Source organism: Sapajus apella, unplaced genomic scaffold (genome assembly GCF_009761245.1).
Source record: "Sapajus apella isolate SASKATOON/1434 unplaced genomic scaffold, GSC_monkey_1.0 scaffold75, whole genome shotgun sequence".
Taxonomy (NCBI): Eukaryota; Metazoa; Chordata; class Mammalia; order Primates; family Cebidae; genus Sapajus; species Sapajus apella.
In genome coordinates, this window is record NW_022437015.1 from 1,960,430 (window position 1) to 1,974,717 (window position 14,288).

At 43.2% G+C, this 14,288-nt stretch overlaps 1 protein-coding gene and 1 pseudogene across 2 annotated transcripts; both read right to left on the bottom strand.

Moving 5' to 3' along the window:
* Positions 1-11,246: 11,246 nt before the first annotated feature.
* LOC116532236 (RNA-binding protein EWS-like) lies at positions 11,247-12,239 on the bottom strand. Its single transcript, XM_032251310.1, has 2 exons — positions 11,940-12,239; positions 11,247-11,888 (listed from the first exon to the last, which is right to left on the bottom strand). Exons 1-2 carry the CDS (start codon positions 12,214-12,216, stop codon positions 11,596-11,598), a joined length of 570 nt encoding a protein of 189 aa, XP_032107201.1. The 5' UTR covers positions 12,217-12,239; the 3' UTR covers positions 11,247-11,595.
* Positions 11,421-13,368, bottom strand: LOC116532307 (annotated as a pseudogene). The gene has a single exon (XR_004260818.1). The product of XR_004260818.1 is annotated as an RNA-binding protein EWS pseudogene (transcript).
* Between the last annotated feature and the right edge of the window lie 920 nt (positions 13,369-14,288).

The window sequence follows — 14,288 nt, forward strand, 5'->3', positions numbered from 1 at the left end:
CCTGACTGGTTCCAGTGTGTGTTGTTTTCCCTCACGTGTCCATGTGTTCTCATCATTCAGCTCCCACTTATAAATGAGAATATGTGGTGTTTGGTTTTCTGTTTCTGCATTAGTTTGCTGAGGGTAATGTTTTCCAGCTCCATCCATGTCACTGCAAAGGATATGATCTTGTTTCTTTTTATGGCTGCATCATATTCCATGGTGTATATGTGCTGCATTTTCTTTATCCTTGATGGGTATTTAGGTTGGTTCTGTGTCTGCTGTTGTGAATAGTGCTACAGTGAACATACACATGCACGTATCTTTATAATAGAACGATTTGTATTCCTTTGGGTATATAACCAGTAATGGGATTGCTGAATCAAATGGTATTACATTTCTACCTCTAGGTCTTTGAGGAATTGTCACACCATCTTCCACAATGGTTGAACTAACTTACACTCCCACCAACAGTGTAAAAACATTCCTATTTCTTCACAACCTTGCCAGCATCTGTTGTTTTGTGACTTTTTAATAATCATCATTCTGACTGGAATGAGATGGTATCTTATTGTAGTTTCAATTTGCATTTCTCTAATGATCAGTGGTGCTGAGCTTTTCTTCATGTTTGTTTGCCACATGAATGTTTTCTTTTGAGAAGTGTCTGTTCATGTTCTTTGCCCATTTTTTAATGGAGTTGTTTGTTTTTTCTTTTGTAAATTTATTTAAGTTCCTTGTAGGCTCTGGATATTAGACCTTTTTGCAGATGGATGGATTGCAAAACTTTTCTCCCATTCTGTAGGTTGTCTGTTAACTCTGATGCTAATTTCTTTTGCAGTGCAGAAGTTCTTAGGTTTAATTAGATCCCACTTGTCAAGTTTTGCTTTTGTTGTGATTGCTTTTTGGTGTCTTTGTCAATAAATCTTTGTCTGTTCCTCTGTCCTGAGTGGTATTGTATACACTTTCTTCTAGGGTTTTTATAGTTTTGAGTTTCACATTTAAGTCTTTAATCCATATTGAGTTAATTTTTGTATAATGTGTAAGGAAGAGGTCCAGTTTCAATTTTCTGCACATGGCTAGCCAGCTCTCCCAGTACCATTTATTAAATAGGAAATCTTTTCCCCATTGCTTATTTTTGTCAGGTTTGTTGAAGATCATATGGTTGTAGGTGTGTGGTCTTATTTCTGAGTTCTCTATTCTGTTCCATTGGTCCAAGTGTTTGTTTTTGTAGCAGTCACATGCTGTTTTGGTTACTGTGGCCTTGTAGTGTAGTGTAGTCAGGTATTGTGATGCCTCCAGCTTTGTTTTTTTTTTTTTTTTTGCTTAGGATTGTCTTGGCTATATGGGTTCTTTTTTTGGTCCCATATGAATTTTAAAATAGTTTCTTCTAATTCTGTGAAGAATGTCAATGGTAGTTTAATGGAAATAGCATTGAAATCTACAAGTTACTCTGGGCAGTATAGTCATTCATTTTTACGATATCGATTTTTTTTTTTTTTTTTTTGAGATGGAGTTTCCCCCTTGCTGCCCAGGTTGAAGTACAATAGTGCGATCTCGGCTCACTACAACCTTTGTCTCCCAGGCCCAAGCGATTGTCCTGCCTCAGCCTCCCAAGTAGATGGGATTATAGGTGCCTGCTGCCACGCCTGGCTAATCCTTTGTATTTTTAGTAGAGACGGGGTTTCACCATGGTGGGCAGGCTGTTGAACTCCTGACCTCAGGTGATCCACCCATGTCGGCCTCCCAAAGTGCTGGAATTACAGGTGTGGACCACCAGACTCGGCCTATGATATTGATTCTTCCTATCCATGAACATAGAATATTTTTCCATTTGTTTGTGTCCTTTCTGATTTCTTTGAGTAGTGGTTTGTAGTTCTCCTCGAAGAGGTCCTTTACTTCCTTCATTAGCTGTATTCTTAGGTATTTTGTAGCAATTGCAAATGGGAGTTCATTCATAAATTAGCTCTCTACTTGCCTGTTGTTGGTGTATAGGATTGCTAGCAATTTTTGTACATTGATTTTTTTTTTTTTTTTTTTTTTTTTTTTTTTTTTTTTTTTTTTAGATGGGGGCTCGCTCTGAGTGCAGTGGTGTGATCTCGGCTCACTGCATTCTATGCTTCCTGGACTCAAGTGATTTTCCTGCCTGAACTTCCTGAGTAGCTGGGATTACAGGCCCAGGCTGCCACACCTGGCTAATTTTTCTATTTTTAGTAGACACAAGGTTTTGCCATGTTGGTCAGGCTAGTCTTGAACGCCTGACCTCAGGTGATCCACCTGTTTTGGCCTCCCAAACGGTTGGGATTACAGGCCTGAGCCACTGCACCCAGTCTCCACATTGATTTTGTACCCTGAGACTTTGCTGAAGTTGTTTATCAGCTTAAGAAGCTTTTAGGATCATGTCATCTGCAAACAGAGATAATTTAACTTCCTCTCTATTGGAATGACCTTTATTTCTTTCTCTTGCCTGATTGCCCTGGCCAGAACTTCCAACTCAGTGTTGAATAGGAATGGTGAAAGAGGGCATTTTGTCTTGTGCTGGTTGCAGAATGCTTCCAGCCCTTCCCGATTCACTGTGTTATTGGCTGTGGATTTGTCATATACAGCTCTCATTATTTTGAGGTATGTTCCTTCAATACCAAGTTTATTAAGAGTTTTTAACATAAAGGGATGTTGAATTTTATCAAAGGTCTTTTCTGCATCTGAGATAATCATGTGGTTTTTGTCTTGAATTCTGTTTCTGTAATCAATTACATTTATGGATTTGCATATGTCGAACCACTTCCCTGGTATGAAGCCAACTTAATCATGGTGGGTAAGCTTTCTGATGTGCTGCTAGATTTAGTTTGTCAGTATTTTATTGAGGATTTTTGCATCAACGTTCATCAGGGATATTGGCCTGAAGTTTTCTTTTTTTTTTTTTTGATGTATCTCTGCCAGGTTTTGGTATTAAAATGATGCTGGCCTTTTTGCATGGATTCGTTCTCATCTTTGTGGGCTTATCTACCTTTCATCTTTGAGGTTGCTGACCTTTCAATGTGGTTTTTGTGGGGTCTTTTTGTTGTTGTCATTGTTGCTTTCTGTTCACCCACTTGTCAGTTTGTTTCAGCAGTCAAGCCATTCTTCTGTAGGACTGCTGTGGTTTGCTGGGTGTCCACTCCAGACCCTAGTTATTTCTATCCCTCCAACACCTGGAGGTATTACCAGTGAAGGCTGCAAAACAGCAAAGATGGCAGCCTGCTCCTTCCTCTGTGAGCTCTGTCCCAGGCATATACTGACTTGATGCCAGCCAGAATGCCCCTATAGGGCAGTGCCTGGAGACCCCTGTTCAGATGTCTCACCCACTGGCTGCCCCTTGGCAGAGCAGGGGTGATGCACTGACTGCCTGGCCTATCCAGAACCAGTAGCCTGAAAAGACTAAGTCGGCAGAACCACAAAGACAGTGGCTGACCCTACCGCTGAAGACTCCAGGGAGATATCGGAATTCCTTCTGTATAAACCTTGGCTGGAGTTGCTGAAATTCCCTCAGGGAGGCTCCACCCAGTGAGAAGAGCTGATGTGGTCCCACCTAAAGGAGCAGACTGGCCACAATCAGGCACAACAACTGTGCTGTGTTGTGGGGAATTCCTCCTGGTCCCCAGTGACGGCAGGCTAGAGAGGCCGACTGCAACAGCATATATGGTGGCTGCCCCTCCCCTGGGAACTCAGTCCATTTCAGGCCATCTCCAGCCTGCCGCCACTCGGCGGCTGGAATTCCAAGCCAGTTGGTCTTAACTTGTAAGGTACTGTGGGAGTGGGACATACAAAATGACACCACTTGGCTCCCTGGATTCCGCCCCCTTCTTAGAGGAATGCACAGGATGTCCTGCCTTGCTGGAATTCCTGGGGCTGGAGTATGCAAAACTCCTGGGTTTCCAATGTGCCAAAACCAGCAAGCGAGTGGGCTCTCCACAGACACTCTGCACAGCTCTGTGTTTTGGACCCAAGGCCCTGGTGGCACGGGCTCCTGAGGGGATCTACTGATCTGCGGGTTGCAAACATCTGTAGGAAAAGTGTGGTTTCCTGGGCAGGGTCTGGCAATCACTCATCACCTCCCTTGGCTGAGGGTGGGGACTCCCTTGGTTCCATGCTGCCCCTGAGTGGCTTGTCACCCCATTCTGCTTTTCCTCAATCTCCTTGAGTGGTGCCATCTGCCTAGTCAGTCCTAATGTGAGAACCTGGATACCTCAGTTGATGGTTAGAATCCACTTGCCATTTTCGTTGCTCTCTGTGAGAGTCATGGACTGCAGCTGCTTCTAATTGGCCATCTTGGACCCTTCCCCAGCAAAATTGCCCTTTTCAAGTGTATAATTTATTTACTTTGATTCCTTTTAGTTATTCAAATCTCTTTGTTAAATTTATCTAATAGAATTCTGAATTTCTTTGTGTTACGTTAAATTTTTTTGAGTTTCCTCAACACAGTTATTTTGAATTCTCTGCCTGAAAGGTCATATATGTTTCTCCAGTATTGGTCACTGGTGCCTTGCTCAGTTTATTCAGTTGAGTCATGTTTTTCTTGATGGTCTTGATACTTGTAGATGTTAGTCTCTGTCCAGGTACTGAAGATTTAGGTATTTATCGTAGTTTTTACAGGTTGCATTTGTTTGTACCCATCCTTCTTGGAAAGGCTTCTCAGATATTTGAAATGACTTAGATGTTGTGATCTACGCTCTATATGCGCTTTAGGGGGCACCCCAAATCCAGTAACACTGTGGTTCCTGCAGCTTCGTGAAGGTACCACCTTTGATAGTCTCAAACAAGATCTGGGAGAATCCTCTGCATTACCAGGCAGACACTCTTGTTCTCTTCTTTTACTTTCTTTCTAATAAACAGTCTCTTTCTTTGTGTGCTGAGCCACCTGAAGCTAGGGGTGTTATGACACTAGCATCACCACCACTATGATTATGCTGGGTTTCACCCAAGGCTTACTTTAACCACTCCCTGGCTACTCCTATTTTTGTTCAGGGTCCTGGGGCTGTATAATCAGTAGGTGGCAAAGCCAGGTAGTGTTGTGTCCTTTCTTTCAGAGTGGTAAATTTTCCCAGGCTCCGGGTGGGTCCAGAGGTGTCACCCAGGAGCCAAGGACTATATTTAAAAACTGTACCTGAGCTCTCACTTAGATTATAAGACAGAGCCTTTCCCAGTCTTCCCTCCCCTTTCCAAAGGCAGAGGATTCTCATCCCATATCCTCTGCTATCATAGGCTCATGCGGAGGACTACCAGTCTACAACTGATGGCCCAAGGCTCTCTAGTCAGCTTGTGGTGAATGCTGCCTGGCCTGGGACTCACCCTCTAGGGTAGTGTGCTTCCCTCTGGCCCAGGGCAGATTTAAAAATGCTGTCCAAGAGCCAAGTCTTGGAATTGGGGACCCCAAGAGCCCACTTGGTGCTCTTTCTCCCTGTGGCTGTGCTGGTACCTAAGGTGCCAAAGTCCCCTTTATTTTTCATTCTGCTTTACTTAAGTTGAAGAAACCTTACCCCATAGCCACCACAGCTGGGAATGTGCTGAGTCTCACCTGAAGCCAGAAAGTCTCAGTGTCTTGGCCAAAGTCCTCAATATAGTACCTGAGTATTGCTGATGGTTATTAGTGCCCAAGAGCTCTTTGGTTAGCAGGTGATGAATGGTGCCAGGCAGTGGGCTTTCTTCTGGCCAAGGGTATGTCTATACATTTGAGTGCAAGGGCTTGGAAAGGGGTCTCATGGCTCTGACTGGTGCCCTATCCTGCTGTGCCTGAACTGATGTCCAAGACGTAAGACAATGTCTTTTCCACTCTTTCCTCTCCTCTCTTCAAGTGGAAGAAGTGGTCTCTTTTCAAGCTGTGAACTGTGCAGCCTGGGTTTAGGAGAGGGGTGATGCCAGCACTCCCTTAGTAATCCTAGCTAGTGTCTCAGTAGGTCATGTGTGCCCCCCCACCCCAGTCTACTGGCTCTGGGTCCACTACGGCACTAAGACTCACCTAAAAGATGCAGTACTTGTGGGCTAGACTGCCTTTTACATTTATTTACAGCCCCAGAGTAGTTTAGCTCGCAGTGGTGATGCTTGCAGGAACTCAAGTTCTGACTGCTAGGATCAGCAATTACCCTATAGCCTGCGCTGTTTAAATTCTCTCTCCATGGGCTGGCATCAGCTGAGTTTGGTCTGGTTTTCATTTCTCCTATAAGAAGAGGGCGGCACTGAGTTCAATGCCTCATGGTTGCTGGCTTTCCCTCTCCCCAGTGTACAGAAACAATCTGTGCACCATGCCACTGCTGCTGGAGGATGTGGGAGGGGTAGCATTAGCTATTTAAGACTGTTTTTACTAATCTTCAGTGGTTGTTTCAGTAATACAAAGTTAAAACTAGGTACTGTGAGTAAGCACCTGATTTTTGGTTCTTATAAAGGTGCTTTTTAATGTAGATAATTGTTTGGTGTCCTTGGTGGGGGACAATCATTGGAGACATCTATTCCACCCTCTTGCTCTGCTTTCAATCCTAGTTGCTATACTTTTTTTTTTTTTTTTTTTTGACTTGTAGCACAAATTGCTCCTCAGTATAGTCCAATTATATTTGGGCCCCTCTGCGGAAGTAGTTTTTGTTGCCAGACTTTGTGTGTTTTTCTGATGCCAGTATGGCTTTTCTTAGCTGTCCCTTTCCCTGATTCTCTATGGTAAATTGACCTGTAGTTTAGGTTGTTCTTGTGGAGCTACTGGCCTCTTCTTAATTACTTACTACCAAAATTTCCATTGTTTTGTGAACACGCTTTGGTTTGAACTTTCCCACACTGTGTTCCCAATAAAGTCAGTTGCTTTTGTGAGAACTTTAGAGCTTTTTGTTTTTACAGCTCACCTCTCTCCCTGGGCAAATCTAGAGCTCAGGTTGGGATTAGTGGCCTGCTTCTCTCAGAGTGACACATTTGCTTCACAAGTAGAATGTGTCTTGCTATTTCTAATGTGGAGAGTATCCTATGAGCTAGCTGGGGTGAGCATGATTTGGGCCCAGTTTTTTTGGCCTGTTGTGCCTGGGTTAGTGCTTTCATCTTATGAGTTAAAGCTGGTTGGGGAAAGGGAGCCCTAATCTCCTCATCTTTGATTGGAATTGAGCTTCTGTAACATGGACCTAGGGAGAATAAGAAATGTTGATTTCCTATACCCTTCCTAGGGAGAAATTCCATCTTCTTGAGTGTACCTGCCCAGAGTGGAGCTTCTATCATTGAGCTTGAAACTCTCACTGTGTTTTACTGAGATTTAGATTTTCTTGAATAAATAACTCTTTATTTCTTTATGCCCTTGGGATAATTTCTGGAGACTTTAACATGGTTGTTCTAAAGATAATTTTCACCAGTTATGGTTATTTCTCTGGGGAAAGGATCCATGAAACATTCCACATCTCTGTCTGGAAGTGATCTCTTTGTTTAACATTTTACAAAACTGCCAGATTATTTTCTAGCATGGCTGTACCATCTTACATTTCTATCATCAAGGTAGGAAAGATATATTTCTCTGTAGCCTCACCAGCATTTGGCATTGTCAATATTTTTTATTTTAGTAATTCCAATAGGTGTAAGATTACCTTTATTTTGATTTCCCCTATGATTAATGATGTTGAGCATTTTCACGTGTGCTTTTTAGCATTTGTACATCTTTTTGTGGTTTTAATTTGAATTTTCCTAAAGGTGAGTGATATTGAACATCTTTTCATGTGTTTGCCAACTTTATATCTTCTTTGATGAAATAAGTATCTATTTGAACCCATAAAAAGATTGGGTTCTTTGTTTTTTTTACTATTGAGTTTAGAAAGTTTTTTATATGTTCTGGATATAAGGCTTTTGCTGGATACATGGTTTGCAAATATTTTCTCAATTGATTTTTGAGAAAAGTGCAAAGGCAAATCAATGGAAAACTGATAGTCTTTTCAATAAATTCTGTGAAAAGAAGTGGACAGTTGCATGGAAAAAATGAACTATGACCTCTACCTCACACCATACACATACAGAAATGAAATATACATCAATATAACAAAGTGAACTGGAAGGAGCTGGACTTTCAGAATGGTGAAGCAAATCCTCTTTCCTTCCAGTTAATTCCTCTTATTGCTGTATGGTATTCCATTGAATGTATATACCACAGTTTATTTCATGGTGTGTAAATAATACTCTGTCAAAATTATTTTTTAAAGGCTGGAAGAGGCCGGGTGTGGTGGCTCACACCTGTATTCCAGCACTTTGGAAGGCTGAGGCAGGTGGATCACTTGAGGTCTGGCCAACATAGTGAACTCCGTCTCTACTGAAAATACAAAAATTAGCCATGTGTGGTGGTGGATGACTGTAATCCCAGCTACTTAGGCAGCTGAGGCAGGAGAATTACTTGAACCCGGGAAGCAGAGGTTGCAGTGAGCCACTGCACTCCAGCCTGGGCAACAGAGCGAGACTCCATCTAAAAAAAAAATGGGCATGAATGCTGATATACACAACAATGTGGATGAATCTCAAAAACTTTATCCTAAGTAAAGGAAGTCAGACATAAAACAGTACATACTGTATAATTTCATTTATTGAAATTCTAGAAAAGCCAAACTATATATGCAATATATAGAATATACATTACATATCACTTGTTGTTATTGACATTATTCCTTATAATGGAATTTCAGTATTGGCCATTGCCTTCTGAATGCTCCAACTTTGATTTCTAAAATAAGACTAAAATTATGAAGAATGAGAAGACTCAATTTCTTTCTGTCTTCCTATCTACCTCTGTCTCTGTCTCTTAACTCAATTCCTTAAATTTAGGAGATTTTTTTTCTTCTTCATTTGTACTTTAATTGTCAAAGAGATAAATACGCATTATAGAAAACATGGCTAGTAGAGAAAAGTATATATAAAGAAACAAACTATCATCGTTTTTCCACCAAGGGGCCGTAAGAAATTGTAGCAACAATGGCAAAAAAAAAAAAAAGCATTATTTTCAGTTATTAAGAGATCAAATTTGTCCCTCCATCCCTCATTGATTGATCAGCCTTGTAATAAGAGGCTAGCTTCCTTTCCACTGGGATTCCATTCATGTAGGGATTTTCAGAGAGAAAGAGATGCTAAATGGTCATCAAAGGAATGAACTAGAGTTGAGAATGATTGTTTGGCAAGTTTTAACTGCAGACTAAAAAATATTTTTTTCATGACGATGTTTCCAGGGACCAACCACACTTCACTTCACTTCTAGTCTGTTACTTGATTGTGTCCTAAAGGATGTGGCTAGCCCTATCAACTCTAATCCCACAAGACTGGTGTCTTCTTCGTCTTCTTCTTTTTTGGAGATGGAGTTTTGCTCTATTGCCCAGGCTGGAGTGCAGTGGGCTGATCTCGGCTCACCACAACCTCCACCTTTTGGGTTCAAGCAATTCTCTTGCCTCAGTCTCCTGAGTAGCTGGGACTACAGGTATAGGCCACCCACCCGACTCATTTTTGTATTTTTAGTAGAGATGGGGTTTCACCATGTTGGCCAGTTTGGTCTCGAACTCCTTAACTCCTCTACTCCTGCCTTGGTGTCTAAAAGTACTGGGATTAAAGGTGTGAGCACCGTGCCCAGCCTATTAGGTATGATTTTAAATGGTAATAATTAGGTTTTATGGGTAGGAACTCAGGAATAATCACATTTTTACTTAACCTCATTACCTTTTTCATGTAAGATTTATTAAGAAGCCATACATACAAGGGACAAGGACAGATAGGAATTAAAATACCACTTAGTGTTTAGTGATATTAGTGCCCAGTACTCTGGCATAGGGTTCTCTGGTAAAGCTAGGTTTCAGCATATAACTTAGGTTCAGGATCCAAAAAGGGCTTCGCCTTTTCCCACCAGTTTCCAATCTTATCGTAGCTTATCCCTGAATTGGTAAGAACTAATAAGTACTTGAGCAATCAAGTGAAAGTACTGAACAATCAAGTGAAAGAAAGTAAGTTGGCAGGCTGGGCACGGTGGCTTACGCCTGTAATCCTAGCACTTTGGGAGGATGAGGCATGCAGATCACCTGAGGTCGGGAGTTCGAGACCAGCCTGACCAACATGGAGAAACCCCATCTTTACTAAAAATACAAAATTAGCCGAGCATGGTGGAGGGTGCCTGTAATCCCAGCCACTCTGGAGGGTGAGATGGGAGAATCACTTGAACCTGGGAAGAGGAGGTTGTGGTGAGCTGAGATCGTACCATTGCACTCCAGCCTAGGACAAGAGTGAAACTGTGTCAAAAAAAAAAAAAAAAAAGTAAGATGGCTGGATACCAAGGAGGCTTTAGCTTAGTGTTTCAATTTCTCTGAATGACTGGAAAGCATGAAAGAGAAATCCATCTACAGTATGTGACCTTTTATTAAAAGTGACTCTCTTTTATTAACACTATTTTATTAATAGTGACACTATTTTATTAATAGTGACTCTCTCTAACACATTAGTAAACATGGCTCAAGGAATTTGAGCCAAACACTTGACTAGGTCTTTCTTGAGGGAGGGAATGGGGGTGAGGAAGCTATGATCCTTTTCTTTCATTCTTACTTTGCACTTTACAACCACTCTGAGAGATGAAGTTGTACATGTAGGGGGATATCCCCATAGGGGAATTGGAAGCAGATGGTCATAATTCTCTTATGGATGGGAGATTTCTCCAAATGGATTTAAATCAGTGCTGTATGTGGAAACTAAATTGTTTTGTTAATTTTTAAAAATGGATTTTAAGATCGCAAGTTTTGGACTCAGATATCTGGGACTAACAGGCTGTCTTCCTATCTTATTGTAGAATTTAGATATTCATTGTGGTGGCCCCTCCAGTCCTTCAGTCTTTCCTAAGGGCCCCTCTTTTCCTTCATTATCCATCCATATATTTAGAATATCTGTATTTTCATATCCAGTCGACTCTTGCATTCCTAACAATCTAATCTACCCAATCTTGTGAGAAGGCACCCCCACATTTATAACAGGTAGCTCTCTGAGTGAAATTCATGGCTTAGCAATCTTCACCGTCTCAATCTTCAGCTCATCTCTGTATATCTGTGTCCACAGTAAGATCCCATGGGATTTGTTCCATGCCACTGTGACTGCTGTTGTTGCTGTCTGCTATAGGTTCCTTAGGCCTGAAAATGCCTGAACTGAAGCTTCCAAAGGCTGTGCCATCCAGTGACCACCAATATTTCCTCATCCACGTCCTCTTTCCCAAGCCTTGCTGTCTCTAAGCGTCTAAATTTTTTAGGTTTTTTTTTTTTTTTTCACTGTTTATAAACATTTGGAATTTTATTTAAAAAAAAACCTCACAACCATGAACATTGTTACAGTTAGAGGCCCTTTTCGTTCTCCACAATGATACTGAGCATGCTCACAAGGGGTTCCCATTGTTAAGTCTTAAACAACCATTTTTAAAAGAAGGAAAAAAAAAAAACTCCGCACACTACCATTTAACTTGTTTTAATGTTTCTTCACAAATGGTGAAAAATACTAAAATACAGACAAGGAATAATCATAATGTTGTGGCCAACATTATAAATATGGAATTATAAATTTAAAACATTTTCTGGTTTAAAAAATAAATCTGGTAGTCAATGCAGCTCTGCAGGGTCTCTGCATCTAATAGGGCCGATCTCTGCGCTCCTCACGGTGCTCGCCTTTATCCATTTTTCCAGGTCCTCCACGTCCTCCTCTTCTTCCTCCCATCTGTTCCATCAAAGGTCCAGGGGGTCCCCGAGGGCCACCACGTCTTCCTCCACCAAAGCCACCTCGGTCCATGCCCCGGCCACCACGGAAGCCACCTCTGTCTCCACCATGGCCACCTCTGAACATTCCACCAGGACCACCACAATCCACGAGGCCACCTCTTCCTCCCCGCATGCCACCAGGGCCACCTCTGCCACGATCACCACCCGGGGGCGGGAAGGGTGGTGGGAGGAAGCCTTCGGGCTTTGGGGTCTTACACTGGTTGCACTTTGTTCTCCAGGCGAAGTTCTGGTTTCCACAACCCGGATTGGGACACTGCCAGTCTCCAGTTCGGTGATGGACGTTTCCTCCTCTGGAGGGGTTCCTTCGAGAACCCCGGAGTCCTGTGGGAGGGAAGCCTCCTCTATCTCCTCCATGGCCTCCCATGAGACCCATGGGTCCCCCAGGACCTCCTGGGCCTCCTGGACCTCCATGGAGTGGTGGTGGCATCCCTCTGCCCTCATGGGGCGGCATACCACCCCGCATACTCTTCATTGGAGGCTTCTTCCGAGCAAGAGAGACTTTAAGTTTGCTCCCTTGAAAGTCTTTACCATCAAGTCACTCCACGGCAGCCTTGGCAGTAGGTGGGTCTTCATAGGATATGGTGGCATCGCCTTTGGGCTTTCCCGTTTCCTCGTCCAGGTTGATGTGGATCATGGGTTGGCCAGTTCTCTTGTTCATCTTAACAACCCCACACTGCTTAAAAAAGTCTGCCAGATCATCTAGAGTCACATTATCATTTAATCCTTGTACATAAATTGCACTGTTGTCAGAATCTTCATCTGGATCTACAGGTGGGCCTAGATCAAGATCTAGTCCTTCCTCCATGGGACCACCAGGCTTATTGAAGCCACCTCGCTCTCCAGTGCCCTTTCCACCGCATCCTCCTCCCTGCCCACCTCTGCTCATGCCTCCATGATCAAATCCCCCTCTTCCCCTGCCCTGGTTATCAGGGCCACTCATGCTCCGGTTCTCTCCTGGTCCAGAAAATCCTCCAGACTCCTGCCCATAAACACCCATGCTACTGGGGTGGTCCTGTCGGAATGAACTCTGCTGCCCATAGCTGCTGCTCTGTTGGCTATATTGACTTGGAGCCTGGCTGTAGGATCCAGTTTGGGGTGGGTAACTAGTGGGAGGCTGCTGCCCATAGCTGCTTTGTTGACCATAGCTACTCTGCTGTCCATAGCTATTTGGTTGCCCATAGGTGTTCTGCTGAGAGTAACTGCTTTGATCATAACTAGTCGGCTGTGTAGAGGAATAGCTGGTAGGAGGGTAGGGTGGAGGTGCAGTGACTGGCTGCATAGGGTAGCTCCCAGGTACCTGGGGATAACTGTAGTTACTCTGTCCATATCCTAGGCTGGGCTGGTTGTAACCTCCTGTGCTAGATTGAGGTTGACTAGTCTCAGTGGGCTTGTTACCATCCTGTGGTCTTGTAGGTGCAGTGGCTGCTGGCTGCTGCCCATAGGCTGGATAAGCAGGCTGAGTACAACATTCTTTTGGCTGGCTTCCCACCCCCCTTCCCCTCCCCCAGCAGCAGTGGCATATGACTCTCATTCCATTTTCTTTATTTTTTTCCTCCACTGGCAAGTATGTAAAACAATGTTTCATTTCCTTGTGTTTTCCCCTGGTTTCCTTCCCTTCCTTCATCCCTCCCTCCCTCCCTCCCTCCCTGTTTCCTTCCTTCCTTCCTTCCTTCCTTCCTTCCTTCCTTCCTTCCTCACAGCCTTCCCTTCTCTCTCCCTCTCCTTCCCTTCCTCCCTCCCTCCCTCTCTCTTTCTTTGTGCAGTGGCACGCTCTTGGTTCATGGCGCCCTTGACTTCCCAGACTCAAATGATGCTCCTACCTCAGTCTCCTGAGTAGCTGGGACCACAGGAGAGCATCATCATGCCTGGATAATACTTCTAGTTTTTGTAGAGACAGGGTCTCATTATGTTGCCCAGGCTGGTCTCAAACTCCTGGGCTCAAATGATCCTCCTGCTTCAGGTCTCCTAAAGTGCTGGGGTTACAGGCATAAGGCATCAAGCCCGAGCCTCACCCCATTTATTTCTTAAGGTCCTGTGTCATCTCTACCTGTGTAGGGCTAAAAATATTTGCTGGATCATAGTGTCCTTTGCTCTTCATTTTCCTTTCTCTTGTTTTGTGGTCTTGACATGTGTGTGTTTTTTTTAATATACTCCGTCAGGATTTATCTTATGGGATTCCTCCTACAGTGAAAGCTATGAAGAAAGGAAGTTCCAGGACTGCAGAAAGCATCTGCAATTCAAGTAAAACCTCCTTACCCACTTTCACATTCCTAAGTAGGAGAATTTCTTCTAGGAGATATCTTTGCATCATTCCATTATTTAATACAGACCGGGCTCACACATATTGAAATCCTGCCTTACTGAATTTCATTTTTCTCTCCCAACCCCCAAGAGTCTTAACTCTCTAAATGTCTTAAGTATCTTCCTTTCTGGCCCAGGCTATCCTGCTTTCCAAATTACAGTCACTGTGTCACTTGAAGCTCAGTAAATAATACCTGCTCGCTGCGGTCTTCTTCTCTCTTCATTCTTTCTAAATGTTTTGTA

Coding starts and splice junctions, on each gene's coding strand:
- LOC116532236 (XM_032251310.1), bottom strand. CDS start 12,216: ATGAAGAGTATGCGGGGTGGTATGCCGCCCCATGAGGGCAGAGGGATG. Junction 11,889..11,939: donor GAGAACAAAGTGCAACCAGT/GTAAGACCCCAA, acceptor TCCCGCCCCCGG/GTGGTGATCGTGGCAGAGGT.